Below are 19600 nucleotides of genomic sequence, written 5' to 3'. Positions count from 1 at the left end.
TCACTCTGCATAGGGTGTCTTTGTTCTCTTTTGCCTCTTACTTTTAAACTTCCTTGCCTCTGTCCATTTCTTTGGCTTATGAGGGACAGAAAGTGGAATGTGGTGTCTTAAATGAGGAATGTGCCCATGGGTTCAGGTATTTGAACACTTGATGCCCAGGCCTTGGTGCTCATTAGGGTGATTTTAAGAGAATAGACCCTTGTTGGGGCACATCACTGGAGGAGTGCTTTGAGAACTTATGGCCTCATACACTGTCTAGCTCACTCTTTGCTTCTCACATGGCAGTAGAAATGAGATCTTCCAGTTTACCACTCCAGCTGCCTGCTGCCAGGCTTTCCTGACATGGTGGATCCAGCCTCCTGAAATCCAAATAAACTCTTCTTCGTCCTGTAAGGTGCTTTAGTCATGGTATTTTATCATAGTGACAAAGGGATGACTTGGGTTTCCTTTTTGTGTTAGAAAATAAAGGATATCTTTAGGCAGGGGGATGAGGTGAGATTTCTGCTAAGTAGGTGACAGAGGGGAGGACACTGGAGGCTAGATATGAATGGCAGTGTGGACCCACCCTACGACTATGAACCATGTGACAGGTTCTTGCTGGCATCAGCTGGGAGGAGGGTGGGAGAAAAAAAGTGATCTTTGGAGACAAGTGATCTTTGTCACAAACCAAGACAGAGAAAGGGATAAAGGCATGCTTGGACAGGGGATTGGGGGTGGGGTGGAGTGCAGCAGCACTCAGTGAGTGCTTTGCAGCTAGGGATTCCACTTGAGGATACCACTAAGTACAGACAAAAATAATTGTAGAAGTAGAAGGAAAAAGAGTGGGGCTAGCCTCAGGTATGCTGCACTGACGTGCCTGACCTTATCACATGCAAGACAGTGAAGCACACCTGGTCGTACCGAACTGAACACATCTCTGGAGTAGACCCTGGTGGGGTCAGGATCACCACATCAGCAGACTTTGTGTCCTGCCCTTGTTTAGGTTCTATTGTGGGACATAGGTGAGAGGTTATGGGTCTTGGTTCCCATTGGGGAGTACTATTTGTAAGGCTCACTAGCCTCAGCTTCCTGAAGTCTAGAGGCACAGCATGCTTACAGCAAAGGAAGATAACAAGAAGCTTAGGAGAAGGGCAACGTAGTCAGAGTTGGGGTACAAAGAACAGAGCCAAGAAGAGATATGAAGGGCTGGAGAGATGGCTCAGTGGTTAAGAGCACCGACTGCTCTTCCTGAGGTCCTGAGTTCAAATCCCAGCAACCACATGGTGGCTCACAACCATCTGTAATGGGATCTGATGCCCTCTTCTGGTGTGTCTGAAGGCAGCTACAGTGTACTCATATACAATAAACAAAATCTTTAAAAAAAAAAAAAAGAAGAGATATGAAGCTTGCTTCCTATCCTGCTCCAGCCAAGGCAGGAGTGGGCTTGCTGGAAATAGACCCAAGGGGGCTTGCTGTGTCCTCTGAGATACAGAGGCATGAATAACCAATGGAGTGGAGACCTGGCTGCCTTGGCTTCCCAGACAGGCTCAGAATTACAAAGATAAGCAACAATACTGGATATGGGGTTAGGGAAGGGTGAGTTTTTACACAGGAATTTGGGGGGTATAGGAGATTTTCTTTATCTTGAAGTCTCCTACAGATGCTGGGCACTGGAGTCTCTGGGCTAGGCTGGGAGGAATTGTTTGCAACAGGAGCTTTGGCTGGATCTAGAGGACAGACAGGCAGATGGGGGAGAGCGCAGCCTGCTCTGTTCTGTCTGGTTGAGGCTGGCTCCTCGTTCTGTCTCACCACAGCTTTGTTTTGTCTGACTCCTTCACAGCCTGGAATTCCTGGGGTCTGCATGTAGTCCAGATGCTTGTGGTTCCTGGTGCTGGGACATTCACGGTTCACCTCACTGGGTTCCCAAAAGTAGCATCTGGCATGATTCCCAAAAGGCCAGTGGGAAGGGATGATGGCTGCCTCTGGCTCTGCCCTAGCTTCTGAAGACAATTGATAAAGGAGCAGAGATAATCCCTGCCTAAGCCCCCAGGAGGATATGAGGTAGCCAGAGTCAGACTCACCCTAAACTCATCAATCACCAAGCGTGCTGGGGCTGTCAAGATGTTGCTCAGTTCTCCAGTTCTCTGGCTGGCCCGTTGGTCACTAAGAACAGGGGGATACACAACATGTCAGGATCCACCATGATCACGTGACCACAGCTCCTTGGGCTCAGAACCATACAATGATTCCAGGGCAATGTGAGCAGCCATAGGTGAGTGACAGGTCTCGAGAAAGGAGGGGCATGCTGAGCATCCCCATGGGTCCACTGGTTCCCAGCTTTTGACATTTCATAGGGGTGTGGTGCATAAGAGGTCTGAAGAGCAGGACCCTGCCATCCACTTGGAACTGGGTTTGTCCCTGTGCACATCTAGGCCTTGTACTTAGAACTGTTTTCTGGCCCACAGAGACAATATCAGAAGACACAAGTTGAGAAAGATTAAGAGTCCTCCAGTCAGGATGACCAGAAATTTCTGGACACTGGAGTCTGAATATGGTGAGGTTCAGGTGCAGTGGGTAGGTACAGCACTGGCTTTTTAAGGAGATCCCTGTTTACCTTGTGTGTGTGTGTGTGTGTGTGTGTGTGTGTGTGTGTGTGTGTGTGTGTAACAGTAGGTCCTTCTTTAGAGTTGTCAGGGCTTCTATCTGCAGATACTCAGGTGATTGGAGCCTTATTGGGAATTACTGATGGAGAATGCCTGGCCCAGAGACAAAGAAGCCAGAGCATTGTGGTGACAGAGGCTCGTGCTGTGGCTGCCATGGCTGCGGTCACTCCTGAGCTCCTGCTTTCTGGTCTGGGTAGCACCTGGCTATCCAGTGCTTTCTGCTCCCTCCCAGAATGCCTGTCCTCTGGTAACGAGAACTGTAGGTCCAGAGCTGTTTAACATGATCTTCCCTCTCCTCCACACCAGGCAAACAGTGAACATATCCTGAGTGAACTGTGGTACTGATTGGTCGCATGCTCCAATGTTGATGGCACAGAACAGACAAAGGCTGCATGAAATCCTTCTAGTCCTCTTCTGAAGGCCGGGGGTAGTGATGGCCTTGGGGTAGGGGCAGAGAAGGGGCTGAGTTTCTTAGTTCTGCCTATCCTGACTTTTAGAGCAGAGTCTCAGGCAGACGGTTGCTGCTCCAATCACTCCCCTACATGCTCACCATTCTGTCTTGTCTTCGGCATCAGGTGAAAGGCTGTCCTTCTTTTAACACTGTTGTTCCTTGTAGAGAAGCCAACACTTGCCTGTCTGGTCCTATCCATGTGGAGCCAAGCCATATTTTGCTTATGTCAATTTGTGACTGCATAGTATCTTCTTGTAGGACCTGGACCATATATTGATCATATATAGAGATAATAACAGGTTCCTAAAAGTTTGCTCTGTTGGCAGGGTCTTGAAGAAATGACTTACAGAGTCAGTGAATCAATAAGGTTGTGAGTCTAGTACTTCAGAATGTGTCACTCTAAATTCCTCAGTATCCTATAGATTTTTTTTTTGTCTGTCTCTTCAGGGAACACTATATAGTTTCTTTCTTGATCTGTGTGTAAAATGGGTTGTGGAGTCTCACCATGTAGATAGATGAGATGGCCTGTACTCAAGGCTGTGGTGTGCTCTTGCAGCAGCAAAGGTCCTTTGCAAGTGAAGCAGACAGCCTGAGTAAGTGGGCCAGCCATGGGAGCTGGCATTCCCATAGTGGATTAGTTGATGATCCCTTATGGGAAGGGGCCTGCCTCAATCACAGGATCATCAATGGCTTCCCATGGGCCCTAGCTAGGGTTGGATACTTCTAAGCCAAGGGGAACACTTATGCTGGTTATTCTGATTGGTTAGTTTAGCCAGAGTGTGTGATGTGCTGGTCAAATCAATGCCAGACACTATGCTCTGTAAAAGTGCTTTCTAGAGGTGACTAACATTTGAATTACTAGTCTTTAAAAGAAGATTATGCTCCGGCCTATGAGTTGGCCTTAGCAGATGAGCCGAAGGCTCTACAGTAAATTAGAGGTTCTCCCTGAAACGCTGAAAATGTAGCTCAGTTGGTAGAGGGTTTGCCTTACAGGGACAAAGCTATTGTTCCATTCCTAGAACGTTACAAGCCAGGTATGGTGGCACACCCTGGTAATCTCAGCACTTGAGGAATAGAGGCAGGAGGATCAGAAGTTCATGGTCATTTTTAGCTACACAGTGGATGGCAGGCTAGCCTGAATGTAAACTGTACCTCAGTTTGCAGCCTGCTCTCTTAGCAGATTCACAGTCTGAATGGCGATGACATCTATTTTGTTTCCAGATTATAGGGTTCCACTAGAGAGCTCGAGGTGAGCTCTATAATCACTGAGCAGTCCCTTGAATGACTTCTTGTCTCTTTATACCTGTATGGGTTCTGCTTCTCAGGAGAGCCCCAAATAGGGCCAGTAGGGACTGCTCATTTATTCCCACATAGCACCAACCCTGCATCACCTACCCCTTACCCATCTCTCCTGCAGATCTGTCCTGTTCTCCATGGCACAGGTAGAGAATTTTTCTCTTAGGCCAATCACAGTTTTTCCATGACATTCTAAAACCCTCTTAGAGATTGCTGTATTGGCATCCCCTGCCATCCCTTCACCTCAGCAGTAGATCTCCAGAAAAACCATGAAGCGGTTCCAAAGCACACCATACAATATAAAATTTATTATAAAATTTCGGCAAATATAAATATCTGTGTTCCTACTGGGAAGGCCCTAGGTGGGAAAAGCAGAGATAAGCACCAATACTGAGGGAGAGGGGTAGAGAGGTTGGAGGTGGCCCTGGGCTTTTCCTTTGAAGGCCATTGGCCTTGGCTGTCAGCTCAGAACCAGTCAAACTCATGGGATGCATTTTAAAACCACTCAGCACACAAACCACAGCCTCGGGCTTAACACTATCAATGCTTTGGCCACTTGATTGAATTCGATTCCCGGGGACCCTCACTTTCCAGGGACACCTAGATTTTAGTGTAACGTGCCTTTCCGATCCCTCATTTAAAACAGAACAGCATTGAGAAAACAATTGAGACAGGAACTTCCTGTAAAAAGCTGAGGCGGAGACAAAGTATCGAAGTTGCTCCTCCAGCCCAGGGACCGGAAGTAGAGAAAGCACCTTAGCAGGAGTGTTGTTTATCCATTTCCAAGTATGCAAAGCCCTATATCAGAGCTCCCCACCCCCACCCACTCCCAGGTACATGTTCCAGGAGCCACGGGGCGCAGTAAGGAGCTAGCCTATACCTGCTCCTCAAGGTCCATAAACTTTTCGTGATGAAAATGGGTTCTCCAAAGACGGAGGGAGGCTGGTGTGCTGGATGACAGAGATACGAACATTTTCCTGATTTCTTGGTCTTTTTCTTCTAAGCAACACATCCAGCATTTGCCAGATTGGATCTGGCTGTCTTTCGAATTTAATTTGGCTGGACATAAACATGGCGTTGGAAGGAGGGGGGGGGGGGCTGCTTCCTACGCACTATAGCACCGACTCTCCCATCTACGTGCAGGAGGCCAGCCCGCAGGATCCTACTTCCCCACCCAACCAGGACAACGGAACATGCCTTTGTGGGTGCAATTATGTGTTCCCGCGCTCAGAAACACATGGATTCACTCTAGGTCAAAAGACCAAGTCCTTCTTCCAGCTCCTGTCGTTTTTTGGATGCATCCCAGTGCACACTGTGCAGCTCTCTCAGCTAGCCTCTCTCTGCCACGGGGACATCTTGTTACCAGGACTGGTCTCGGCTCACAGGTTGGACTTGGAACAGGTGTTGCAGCACTGCTTGCTGTAGAACCTGTGGCTGCACATGCCATGCTGTGGCACCAGGTAGCACCAGTGGAATAGGTCTCTGCAGAAGGTGTCTAGAAACAAGCACACTGCGTGTCAGCCTGAGACTCGGAAGAGCGAGCGCACTGGACTCCTACCAGCTACCTCTGTCGCACAAAGGAAAGTGATCTTCTTGTTGCTAAAGAAAAGCCCTCTCCAGGTTGGTTACCATTTGAATGTGAAACCTCACCTAGAGACTGTTTTGTCTGACCTCTTGGTCCCTAGTTGTTGATGGTGTTCTGGAAGTTTATGGAACCTTTAGGAGGCTCAGCTTTACTAGAAAAGGTGGGTGATGAGGGGTAGGTTATGAGGCTTTAGAGCCTGGCGTTGGCTTTCCTGCCTGTCTCCATTTCTGATGATGGATACAATGTGATCAGCTACCTTACACTCCTGTTCCCTCCCCCACCCAGCCCCTACTTCCGGGACTGTATCCCCAGGTACTGTAAGCCAAGGGTGGAGGGGGAAATCAACTCCTCGAAGGTACTTCCTGTGACGTATTTGGTCACAGCAAGCAGACAGTTACTAATATGAGGTGTTAAAGGGGTTTTGCAGGATGGTTGCTTTCATGAAATCCTTCTTAAAAAACTGGGGTCTTCTTGTGCTAAAGGCACTGATCCAACTCCTTGTTCATCTGGGATATGCAAAACATGGATGCCGACCGAATGCCATCCACCTGGTTCTCAGGATGAGCCCAGCTGCAGGCTGCCTCTCAGATGACCTGATCTAAGATTCTGCCCAGGCATCCAGAGCATTTAGGTTCATCCATTGCCTAAGGCTTTTGCATGTACACAAGGATGGCTTTTAGAGTCTGCCCAAGGAATAAGGAGGTTTTATGTTATTTGTGGTTACTTTTGTTAAAATAATTACCACAAGTAGCATACAAAAAGAGGTAAGCATATGCCCTTTAAAGGAGAGAGACATCAAAAAAGGCTCTGTCCCTTCTTGGGTGGGATGAGAATGGCAGGGATAGCTTTGTGACTATTTCATTGTAAAAGTGGAGGGGAAGAAAATATGGAAAGGCCCCAACTCCAGGGTGTCCCAGCTAGCACCCCTATCTCCTGAGATCTTCTAATGAATGTCTCCAGAAGTTTGACATCAATACCAGAAGGTTCAGTCAGACAGCTCTGGCACTCACCTCTCTTCTCTGCAATAGGGCAGAAATGGGTGTTGCACGCTGTGGAGGTCTCGGGTTTCTCATGCAGGAAGCAATCCGAGGCCGGCTGTCCCCCCAGCAGACACTGCACGGTTCTCCTCTGCACACCACCCCCACAGCTGGCTGTGCACTGCAAAAGACACACACAACAATCACAAGCTGCCAGGATGTCAGTCAGCTCAGCTCAACCACTGTCATGCCCACTCATCAGAGGGCAGAGACATGGCCAAAGGTGGAGATCTCCGAAGGGAAGTGATGCTTGGCCCCAATGCAGGCAGGGCCGCTCCATCTCACCATTTCCCCAGCATGCACCACGGTATATGTCCATATTTTTCCCAGAGCACCACAAACCAGCCTATGCTGTGGATGCTCTGTTACACTCATCTGGCTACCATCACCCTTCTTGAGGACCAAGAGAAGACAACCTTCGGGTGTTGGGATGCTCTCAGGTGGGGATCTGATGCTGCAACCTCAACTACAGTTTTCCGGGATCAGCATGATTGGGCACAGTATACTTGCTAAAGACATTGGTACAGGAACTCAAGTTCCTCTGGATTGGCTTAGGATTTCCTCAACTCAGAGACAGTGTAAAAAGGAAAAGACTTAGATCCTGTCTCCACGTAAGTTATCACAGGTTACTCTTGTGTAAAAAGCAAAACAAAACAAAACATCAAGGAACCTTTCCCCCACTCATTTTGGTTTCTGTTTAAGGTATTCGGGTTATGTGGTTGTTGATTGACACTGAGTCCAGGGACAGGTACTTTCTCAACGGTGTGGTGCTTTGTCTTGAATTTGGCCTTATTATGCCCATGGTGCCAAAACTCTATTGCTCCTTCTCTTGCCTGCCTCTGTTTTGAAGGCAGCCATATTCAGGGTTAACTATAGAAATGAGCCTGTGTCTAGAATATTCTTGGATGAGTCACTGATGGACATAGGAAGCTAGTGCATGCAGGAGGAGACCAGGTTGCTTTCTCATGGCAAGAAGGAACAGTGTCTTTGGGGACAAGATGGCATCTTCCTTGAGAAGACTGGGGAGCCACAGGGATGTTCAACTACAGGCCCAGGACTCCTAGGCCTGGGCCAGCATGGCCTCCAGGGGCTCTTTGAGTTAGGGCATCATGTCTCAGCACTGTAATCATCAGTAGTGCAGGGAGAATGGAGCAAGAGCTACAAAGGTCAGTTCACCAGCTGACATGGCACGAAAACTGCTCAGGGACCCTCAGACACTAGCTGTGGGCAAAAGTGTCAAGACGAATAGTGAGACTGAGAGAGAACTCTCATGGGCCCACGGAGAGTAGTTTATCCAAGAAAGGAAACAGCACAAGTCTAGACTGGATGATAGAAGCCTTCTTCAGGCATATGTTAAGAATGTGAGCAGTTAAAGGGACACCTGGACGAAGATGAGGTCAGTTCTCAGATGGGATGCCCTGGCGTGTGGCAGGCAAATGGAACAGTTGCTTAACTTTCAGGAATCGTACTGTGAAAGTTCAGGACATGCATGACTCCCACCTGCTGCTGACCTACACTTTCAAGGCAGCACACTGGAGCTGTCCCACTCCCGGGGGCATCAGGAGAGGAACCAGCTCTCCCTTGTTCACAGCAAACTACTAGTGTCACCCAACTGGATGCTGAACTTGTCCTTGCTGCCCTCTACCATCAGAACACTCAGGGTGACTTACCATCAGAGCATTTAGTGGGACTAGAGTTTAGCATCCCATCAAACAAATCACCTCCCCTTCCCCAGTGAGGAGTGAGGGAAGTTGGACACACAGTCCTGGGAATCTCAGCTAAAGGAAATGCATCTCGTCATTTCTTCTTTGAGTAAAGCACGGTCAGGCCCTGAAGCCTATGGCTGGAACATTTCCTAGAGCTATACTCCTTCACTTCAAGATCAGTGAAAGTCACCCACAGTTCAGTTTCAACTTGTAACTATGGCAACCAGAACAAACAATGCTTTAGCCTCTCGTTTTGTTTTTGAGTCCCTCCAGGGGCAGGTGGGTCAGCAAGTTTCTCACTGTGTGTATGTTGCAAAAGCTTGCCCTTCATTCTTTGCTCTGTGCATGTCAGCCCTTCCCCCCTCCCCCAATTCAGCTCAGGGGACACTGAGAGCTCTTGGGGATGGGCAAACAGGACTGAAACAGCAATGGGCCCTGGTCTCACAGGGGACATCTGCAGCCATTTCTACCCACCTGGCTCTCATTCTTCAAACTGAACCTGTTCCTGTTCAGCCGAGGACTCTACTCAGCGTGACAGTGAAATATGTCTAACCTTATAACACTGCTTCACAGTATCTTCTACAAGGCCAGCTCTTGAAAACCATGTAATCGAGCTACCAAAATAAAGCCTATGCCAGGGTAGGAGGGGGATACCCAGAGGGGCACCACTCTCTCAGAGAAGGGAAAGGATTGCGGGTAGAACTGTGTGTGTGGGGGAGGGGCAGGAAAGGAGACAGAGATTAGGATGTAAAAATGACATAAATGCAAAATATCTCCTAATGTTTTACCTAAGTTATGATTCTGAGTTGGGCTGCATTCTCAGCTCCGCTGTGCAGGCTGGGGGGGGGGTGGTGGTGGCACAGACTGGATATACTTCGAGGTTTTAAAGCTGTCATGTTTGGTTTGATGTGCCTTGCCATCGATTCATTCCTTTAATTACAACTATTAAATCACCCCTCACTCCTCTATCAGGCTGTGCTCTTAGCATTCAACACTCACTGATGGACACGGGGACCCAGCACGTGGCTTCACATTCCTGGTGAAGCCTCTGATCAGTGTGTGGTCCTCAGCCTGACTGTGCAGCAGCCGTGGGCTCTCAGGCTGTCAGCCATGCCAACTCCATACCTTTACCTCCCAGTCACCCCACCCTCTCTGTTTCATCCCTGGTGATTCAGAATCCCTGGTTTAGAGAACTTGAGAATTCCCCATGGGGGAAAATATTTTTATAAGGAACAGCCTCTCGACCTCCCAATATCAGACTGAAAGAAAAAAAGACGTTCGGGCTCAAAATTTTGGCAATGTTCTGAATCGATAAAGATTGCCATATACGAGGAGATGAAAAGAAAATATGAAGCTGGAAGATGTGTATTTCTTTTTCTCTCCAGGGAAGGGAAAATGTGGAAATTGTTTATCAAGTATGCAAACATAGTGGCTTCAAATTTAGCTGTATGTTTAGGATTTTCATCACAGAATTCTTGGGTCTTCCATTTACACACAGATAAAATGCTCCTGGGGCTCTTGGAAGCCAGCAGCTCCAGGGCTGGAGGGCAAGGAGCCAGCAGGGGCCAGAAGGTTCAGTTGGATGCTTGCTGTGGCCAAGCCAGTGACAGCAACTTTGGGAGGAAGAAGGTTCAGTGGACTGGGCCATCAAAGCTTCGCCATCTTCCTGAGGTTTCTCAGGACGTCCACTGAGCAATCTGCTGGTGGCATGGAGTGTCTGTACTCTGTGTGTGCTTCCTTCTCTCTCTCTCTACAATTGTCACAGGGCTGTGGTCATAGTTGTCATCTACGAAGCCAACATTGTCATCTGTGACACAACTGCTGACCTTACATAGTCAATGACCTTCTCAAATAACCTGTATTACCCTAGTGGTGGAGCTTTGAAACACTCATCTCTGACATGTAAAGTGAGAAGTTTAACAGGTGATCACGTTTAAGCAGTTCCCAGGCCCCAGCAGCATGGGAACCACCAGATCCTCAGTCCTGACTGAAATGATTTAGGTCAACCTTATACCATGATACATCATAACCTGAGAGGATAAACAAAACCCTTTTTGAGTTTGACCCCGGATAGCAAATCACCACAATGTCCTTTAACTGGGACAGGACTAAGCCTGCCTGTAGTGGAGGGTCAGCCAGTCACAGACCATCCATTACTACCTGAAAATTTTCCAATTTGGAAATTTTCCACAGTTTATGGGTAGGGTCGCAGTTACAAATGCTTATGGCAAACATACAACATAAGCTATTTCTTGCTCCTTAAGGGTTATGGTATTGCATCAACAAATGAATCACAGTGGATATAAACTGTAGTCAGTTGATACAAATGACTCATTAGACAGATCAGGCATTTCAGACCCACCAAAAATATTGGGAGACATACAGTAGATTTTAGGTTTGGGCCAAGCGAGGTATTGATAAACCTCTATGCTCCAAGAGCCCAGACTATGATAGAGTTGATCCCGGCTGGGGCTGGGATGAGCATCTGGGTGGGCCAATTCCTCTAGTCTTGGGGGTCACATAGCCACAAGCACTGTCTACTTCTTGGGCTTTGACCTAGCACCTATTCTTGCAGTTATTTTTCTCCCCAGGAACAACTGTGAAGACAGACGCTGCTTTGCCTGCAGTGATAGTGAGTTCGCCTGGCTCTTAAATCCTAGAAACTTACACACATGAAAACAGTCACCAGCCTTTTGAACTAGGAGGGTGAGCACCAGGCTGAAGAGTTAACTTGTGTGACACATAGAGCATCCTGTGCAGGGTCGGGTGTTTCCCAGCATGTGTCCTGTTTTGGAGGCTATGGAAGTTTTAGGAGGTAGGGCCTAGCTAGAGAAAGCGGGTTGGGGGGGGGGTTGGGGGAAGTCTTGGGCCGTGTGACTCTATCTGGCTACTAGAACAGAGCAGATGCAGGCCAGAGAGGTGGCTTTAGGTATGTCAGTTGAATGCAGGCCTCAGCAGATGAGTTTACCCAATCTGGAGCAGTGAGTGAGGAGGCAGGGCACAGGTGAGTGACAGGCATACAGAACCCAATCCCAGGCAGTGAGTGAGGAGGCGGGGCATAGGTGAGTGATAGACGTGTAGAACCAGGGCTTGAGTAACAGAAAGAAGCCCAAGGGACTCAGGTGCCCAGAATCAGGTAGAAACCAGACATGGAAGGAGGGAAAGCCATAAGAAGGAAGTGAGGCAATGGGTAAGGAGGAGAAGGGTGGGAATGCCAAAGCCCCTGGAACAGTGGTTCTCAACCTTTCTAACATTGTGACCTTGTAATACCGTTCCCTATGCTGTGGTAACCCCCAATCATATAATTATTTTTACTGCTACTTCACAACTATAATTTTGCAACTGTTATGAATCATGATGTAAATATTTGTGTTTTCTGATGGTCTTAGGTGACCCCTGTAAAAGGGTCATCAGACGCCCAAAGGGGTCACGACCCACGATTGAGAACCACTGCCCCAAAGGAACCCTGCCCACCCTCAGCCCAGGCTGCTACTCTAGGGGCCAGGCACCATGTGAAAATCCCCACCTCATTTTCCTAGCCACTTGGTTAGCTATAAACCAACCACTGCTGATTTACTGTGGGTTTCATACTTTTCCATTCACACCCATCTCTGGGGAATCCCTACCCAGGTTTTACCAAGGGTATAACATTTCCTTAGAGTTGACGGCATAAACGTTTGTGATGACACACAGGGGCCTAATAAGGTTCGGCAACATCCATTCTCAGTAAGCCACACCCACCCTCGAGGGCCCACCCACATGCAGGAGAGAAAGATCAGGAGGGCTCAGTGGGCTTTAGAGAACTCACCCCAACAGGGAGCTGCGCCTTCTCAATGTGAGCCAACTATTAACATAAGCGTCTTACCAGAGACCAGGGTGAGGCAAACCAGCTGCCTCTTGGGGGCCCTGAAGCAGCATACGGAGGGTGCTTGGGGCAGGGAATCAGGCCGCAAGCACGTTCCAGTTCCAGGTCAGGCTTTGGCAGATGCAAGCACTTCTTGGAGGCCAGCTCTCGGTACTTTCCGGAGACGTACTTCTCAGCACACCTGAGAACTCTATGCTGTGTTCCTCTCTGGCATGTCGCAGAGCACTGTGAAGAAGGGTTTTTTAGTGACATCAATGACTCGAGTGTGCCCCGATGAAATTGCTTTAACACTTATATAAATATAGACGTTTCATGGCTTGGGCCTTGGCATCTAAAAAAGTGTTGTAATATGCAACGCTAAGAAAATCTGAGGTGGATTTTGTGGAACGAGTTTGGGCGTTGTCCCACAATGTCAGGTGTTGTGGCACAGGGTCAGGTGTTGTGGCACAGGGTTGGGTGTTGTGCTGCCTAGGCAGGAGATGGCAAACTTAAAACCCTGTCTCAAAATAAGAAGAAAACCGCCACAACATAGAAGCATGGCATTATGGGTAATAAATAGGACTGGTCCAAAGAGAACCCACATGGGGGCAATTACAGGACGGTTTTACTGAAAAATCTAAGTGTTGGCCTGTCACTGATAACATTAGAGTGACTTTATGAACTAAGACATGGAATGAATCACAGCTCCCTGTATCACCCCCACGCCTCCTCTGCAGCCACAATATGGGCCCCTAGAGTGTTCCAGTGTTCAGAAACCTTTCCTAGAAATCTGAGTGGTTCCTGGAAGCAACCAGGCAGGGGGAGGGAGAGCATTTGCTCCCTTGGGGATACATGCCAAGCTCGAGCCATCCTTCAGTCTAACCCCTGCATGAGCAGAGAGGCTGCACAGACCGACATGTGGACAGAAGAGCATCAGCTAAGCAGAAATGGCTCCTGAGAGCGACATCCCATTACCACAGGCCAGTGCTGGTGTCTCAGCAGGGGCCCCAGCTCAGAGGAAGAGGGAGGGAGGAAAGAAGGAAGGGCTGGGGGGAGAGATTGTAGGATTTTGCTAGTGTAGATTGGCAATACTGGACAGCCTCAGGACCAGTGGACCAAGGTGCCAGCAGGAAATCTAAGGGAGTCGAGGTTTATACACTCACTGGCTTCCAAGTGACTTCCGTGACCCCATCAGCCAAGACAAAGTCCCCACTGGAAGACAATTCTATGCTGTTTATTGAGTATGGTACAGGGCATACTGCTGGCGTCTGTCTGTCTCTGTCTTTGTGTGTGTGTATATCTGGCTGTGTGTGTTTGCGCATTAGTGTGTGTGTGTGTGTGTGTGTGTTCACGCATACTCTGTGCATATGTGTGTGTGAGAGCTTGGTGTTTTAAATTTCGTGTTAAGGATTTTCTCCCTGGACACAGCTGATCGAAATACGCAGCCTAAGTATCCTGCTCTTCTTCACATGCAGCTTCAGAGGTTTGTCCAGCAGCTCTTCAAATAAAGGCAGAAATCCACTCAGAGGCACTCATCCATTTGCTCTAGGGGAAACGGAACCTGGGGGCTCTCTATTAGCAGCTGCAAGCTTACTTTACCCAGCATGCAATGCTGCATTTAAGGTTCAGTGACCAACTGTCTCAGACACAAAGCCAGGGGTCATCTGCCTCCTTAACGAAAGCACTGCTTAAGGCATGTGGGGAAATGGGACACCATAGGCTCTTCTGTGAGAAATATGAGCAGGACCAGCACCAAGTATTGGCTTTCTTTCCCAGCTGCTGCAGGAAGGGAGGGGAGGGGGTGTGAGGAAGGGAGGAGAGAGAGAGAGAGAGAGAGAGAGAGAGAGAGAGAGAGAGAGAGAGAGAGAGAGAATTTTTTTTTTCCTGTGTAACAGCCCTGTCTGCCCTGGAACTCAGAACAGAACAATGATTTCTTAATACTCTATGTAGACAGTACATCCTTGGCTCGTGTGGCAAGATTTCTGAGGCCTCTTAGGCCTCACTTAGGCCAAAGCTCATCAGGAAGCCTTTAAACTCTAAGCTCAGATCTCTGCGGCTAGTCCTCCTGTGTGGGGTCTGGGTATTCCCAAACAGTATGAATAAGGACGTGGATGTGCCCTTCATTTACACTTATGCTGTCGCTGGCTACGTAGCCAGTGGTTCAGCACAGACAACCTAAAGCATTTCTACAAACATAAGCTGGCTGCCCATCAAGCCTATCTTGAGAAATGGGCCCTGTGTTTGCTGAATTAGCATGTCTTCTCTCTAATCTGCCCAAGGTTTAATAAAGGCTATCAACATTCTTCAGTCACGGTATCACTGTAAGGAAGGATCCAACATGGAGGGAGGTCAGGCTGCATGGGTGCCAGTGATAGGAGAGCATGAATCAGAGTGCTGACTGACTCAAGGCATAGGAAACTGAACGTGGGCAGAGTGAGGAGTCACAGTGAAGGTAGAGGAAGCAGAAGCAGGCAGCTTGGAGGGTAGAGGTTGACTCCACTCTGAGGGGATCCGGTGAGCATACCGGGGACCAGGCAGATACCAGCCACTGTAGCTTCTTATGCTTGTGGCAGCGCTTGAGCAGGCAGACTTGGTGGGTCCGAGGCTTGGGTTCCGAAGTGCAGGCCGTGTCATGCAGCAGCTGGGCTCGAGCTGAGGGGTTGGTGCTCTTGCAGGCCACTGTCCTCTTCCTCCAGCCCTTCCCACAGGTCCGTGAGCACTGCACACCAGAGTAAGTGAGCAAAACTCTCGGCAAAGGTGTTCCACAGCGTGAGGTCCAGCCATCACCCCTTCTCAGCCCACCTGCTTACCTCTGCCCAGGGCCCAGTGCTCCAAGCAGGTGGGCAGCTCTGAGAGTTGCAGGCTTGGTGAAGGGGGGGTGCAGGCTGTGGACACAGGCTGGCTGAGATGGACTCCTCACGGTAGTGTGCCCTCCGTGTACAGTGCACGGGCCTGCTCTGGGTGCCCCCACCACATGTCCGGCTGCATGTGCTCCAGTTTCCCACAGACCAGCTGGTGGGGGACACAGAAGCCCACAGTGAGGGAAGGGATGGTGTCCTGGCTCAAAGGCAATAGGCACATATATGGGGTGCCAGAAGCTCATGGTTTTCCAGTGACACTTTACACAAGCATAGTGCTTTCCAGCCACACTTTTCATAGAGAGGACATTTAGACTAGCGCTAGTTATGCCTCGCAAACTTTCAGGGGAATTTGGTTTCCCTGTACTTGTCAACCACCAACCTTAGAAGAGATTTCTGATCTACCTCTAAACTTAAAAAAATAAAATAAAAACAGAAACCTTTAACCATTCCCCAAATAAAAGAACTTCCTGTTCATACACACTCAGCTTCAACAGTCATCTGTGAACACCCGACCTTAACGTATGTAACACGCATGTGCAAATTGTACTTGTAGGCAAATGGAACACAGCTATTTCAATATAAAATCTGCAATTCAGCTACTTCAATATAAAATTTTCATGCAGATTTCAGAGTTATTTCTATGTGCATTCCTTGAAGATTCAAATTCTGTTTTAAAAAGCACAGTTACAATACCATTCTGGCATCTATCATATGATGGTGCCATGATACCGTTCTAACATATCTAACACATGATGGTATTTAACATGTGAGACATGGAGGGGTTGGACGGGTAGTGGGGGTAAATATGATCACAATGTATTGTATGACTAGATGGAGTTCTCCGAGAACTCACTCGCTTCTGTTCCATGACGAGAGCTGCTTCTTTATTCTCTTACCTCTTACAACTTGCTACTGTTTGTTTGTTTTTCTGATTACAGGATTTTGAGCACATGTCTCTGTCTCTGTCTGTCCTAGCAGTCAGATAATTCTGATTTGGTTTGACTTCTCCTGCCGCCATTCAGGCCCTGCCAGTCCTTTTGATAAGAGGTTGTGACAGACCCCATCTGTATGATGTTTACTCCCAATGCTACACAGCCGATCCCCTCTCCCATTTTAAAAGCATCCTTGTCAATGGATATGCTGGCTGGAGAAGGAAGATGGAATGGAAGTGGGTCCAAGTTCAGCCCAGTGGCGCTCTGCTAGGTTAGAGCTTAGCCTGATTCTGTCTGCACAGCCTTGTGTAGGAGGGCTTCATGGCCATGGTGCTCAGCTGGTACAAGTGGGATGAAGAAGGTACACGAGTCAGTGGAGGCTTTTGCCTATAAAGTCTCCTTGGTTGAGTCGGTAACTCTTTTCACAGTCCTAAGGATAGGGTGATAAATCTGAAAGAAGAGGAAGCTGATGACATTTCCCGGAAGAGATAGGGAAACTTCCTGGAAGAGAAGGGGAGACACCACACTGAGCTACTGATAGCCACGTCTAACTCTGTAACATCTTCACCTTCAGTTGTATCGGACTGCCTGGAGGAGCTGTACGCTGTTTGATTCCTGAAAAAGATTCCATCATGCTGCAAAGTGGATTGTAAAAGGCTAGTAATGTAAACTTTGAGACACATAAAAAGGAAATATGCAAGGGATCGAGGAACTGATCCCACGTCAACTGTGGGAACATATCGGATTCTCGGTATCAGCTAGATGCGTGCTTTTTATTACATGCTAAGCAAATAAATGGCACATCCTTCTGGCGAAGGACTTTGTCTGCTGCCGTGGTGGTGTGACGGCTCTGCGTTTCAATCCTCTTGGCTGCTCCTCGGCCACCTCCGTGTGCTTTCATGTTTTTATGTTTCCCCATCTCTTACGCTCGCTCTCAGCTCCGCAGCCTTATAAATGGTAATTGGTGTCCACACTGGGGCTGTGAAAGACATCTTGGCTGCTCGCAGGCTTTCCACACCTCCTCCCTAAGTCTCCTGTCTCCACCATCTTAAGCCACTCCAACCAGGCTGATCTGTTCTCTGCCCCTCTCCCTTAACTGCAGGTCATTAAGAAAAGCCTTCTGCACAGAGATCGTGCAGATCTTGTCTGCAAGTGCCAAGTATCTGCTTTGCTTCACAGGGGCAGCTCAGGGGAAATGCCTTCATTCCAGTTTAGGAGTGAACTGCAACCCTTTTAGCTCCTTTCTGACCAAGGGAGGGTTCCCCGAGCAAAGCTGACTAGGGACCAGCAGTGACTGCTTCTTTTAATTTGCCTGTCTTTACCCGGTCGTAACAAGAAAGCTACCTTTTCTCAGCCAGTCAGAGTTCCTAGGCAGGGAATGGTGCATCCAACTTTCACTGTGGGAACTGCCACACAGAGCCTCTGTGTGTGGATCTCACCACTGCTGTGAGCTATAGAGAGAGTTGCTGCTTTCTCTCAGAGTGTACGTTGAATTTCTTGGAGTCATTTATTCGACATTAAGTATCTGCACTGATCAACAGCTACTAAGGTTTGGGGATGGAATGTCCCTCAAATCCAGGGTGTTGAAGACTTGGTACTAGCCCTTGGTGTCTTTGCCATAGGTAGGGAATGTTAAGAGGTAGGGCCTAATGACAGGACATTAGGTCACTGGAGCATGCCCTTGAAAGGGATGCTGGGACTCCAGCTCCTCTGGTCTCTCATCTGCTTCCAAGTCACTATGAGACAATAGCCATCTCACTTGTCCATTCCTGCTATGATGTGATGTTTTCTCACAAGCCCATACAACAGGGAAACCAGCTATCAAAACCTCTACGACCTTGAGCCAAAATGAACTCTTCCTCCTTTTTTTTTTTCTTTCTGATTCATCCCCTGAACTTGTGTAGAAGCGGAGCACTGACTGACATACCAGGTAGTCCACATTTCTCAGTTAAATACTCCCCCACCCATTCTTAAAGTTAAAAATAACATGTGGCCATGTGGCTTCATTCTACTGTCTGTTGGCTCTGTTGGAACTTGAAGACCAGCATTCTGTTCTGTTTTCTAGGTTAGCCCTCAGTGAGTGCTATCAGATACAATAAACATAGGGAACAGTGATCATATAACTCCAAGTGACAGCATGCCTGTAAGAAGCTCTAAGGAGAGTTAGGCACACATTACTAGAGCTCATCTGACAGATGGGAACACAGAGAACAGTTATAGCGTGGAGGCTCCTGCTTGAGCATTTACTAGCAGACGAGTCTTTCACATCCCCGTGTCTATAACCTGTCTTTCACAGGTAACAGCATCTATCAGCCCACTCAGGTCCCTCATGAAGCTATCTTCTTTACATTTGTGAGCCCTGACGAGCTCAGTGACACCTCCACCCAGTCAGTAAACGCTGGGCATATAGCAGCCATGTGCTTCCAGCACATATGGGAACGGCACCAGGTACATAGGTTTGGTAGACTCTCACAGTCTTCAGGCATGTGCTGATCTCTTGAACAATGCACACAGAATCTCCAGGTCCTAACATGTAGCAAGCATGGAAGGCTCAGAAATCATGGTGCAATATGACTGCTGTACTGTCTCCTGCCTTCTTCACTAAAGGTAGTTCACACAGATGGCAGGCAAATGCTGATCAGAGGGCCTTCTTTGAGTCTTTCTAGGACTTCATGCAGTGTCTAGCCCTGCTATCTAGGTCAGGATGGAAAGCCTGCCCCTGACAACTGGCTGGCATAGGGCAAGTGCTGGTGCCAGGCCCTCTCAAGAACCTTGAGGATTGGCACTTTACAGTTACTTAATTTTCTTTAGCCTCAAAGATTTGGGCTGATTCTTTTTCCTTTGTAGAACTGAAGGAGAGATTTATAATGAGCCAGGCACAGACCCAGGATTGTTTTCATGTTGAGATGCGGGATTTCTCTGCTGAAGCGTGCAAAGCCAGACATCAAAAGCTTGTTCCAAAGGAGTCATTGTGGCATTAATTTAATAAACTGCGAGGAGCCAAAGGCCTGTAAAGGTTCACTTATCAGAAGCCAAAATGCTATTTTTTTAACCAGATTTTCTTCTCTTACTGCCCTGTCATGGCATATTATCTTGCAAACAATCAGGAAGACCACAAAGCTTCGTCTACACAGGTAAAGACAAGGAAAGGAGATTTCTGGGAGACACACAGACAGCAGGCTCTCCTCCATGCTCTGAATGGTCTCAGTTCATCCCAGTTCCAACAAAAGCATTCGTCTGACTGAC

General features: G+C 48.2%; 1 protein-coding gene and 1 long non-coding RNA gene across 4 annotated transcripts in view; one reads left to right on the top strand and one right to left on the bottom strand.

Moving 5' to 3' along the window:
* Positions 1–4677: 4677 nt before the first annotated feature.
* Positions 4678–19600, bottom strand: part of Adamts16 (ADAM metallopeptidase with thrombospondin type 1 motif, 16) — a 130054-nt gene continuing 115131 nt past the window's right edge. For 2 of the 3 annotated variants that reach the window (XM_039110071.2, XM_063288087.1), the window contains 5 exons: positions 15372–15573; positions 15086–15280; positions 12583–12807; positions 6985–7132; positions 5594–5884 (listed from right to left, as the gene is read on the bottom strand). In XM_039110071.2, the coding sequence (XP_038965999.1) occupies positions 5769–5884; positions 6985–7132; positions 12583–12807; positions 15086–15280; positions 15372–15573 (886 nt within the window). In that variant the 3' untranslated portion in view covers positions 5594–5768. 3 annotated transcript variants of the gene reach the window in all.
* Positions 12305–17166, top strand: LOC134484982 (uncharacterized). Its single transcript, XR_010062851.1, has 2 exons — positions 12305–12552; positions 16929–17166. It is a non-coding gene; the product is annotated as an uncharacterized LOC134484982 (long non-coding RNA).

Source organism: Rattus norvegicus, chromosome 1, assembly GCF_036323735.1.
Source record: "Rattus norvegicus strain BN/NHsdMcwi chromosome 1, GRCr8, whole genome shotgun sequence".
NCBI lineage: Eukaryota > Metazoa > Chordata > Mammalia > Rodentia > Muridae > Rattus > Rattus norvegicus.
This window is presented reverse-complemented; position numbering and strand designations above follow the sequence as displayed.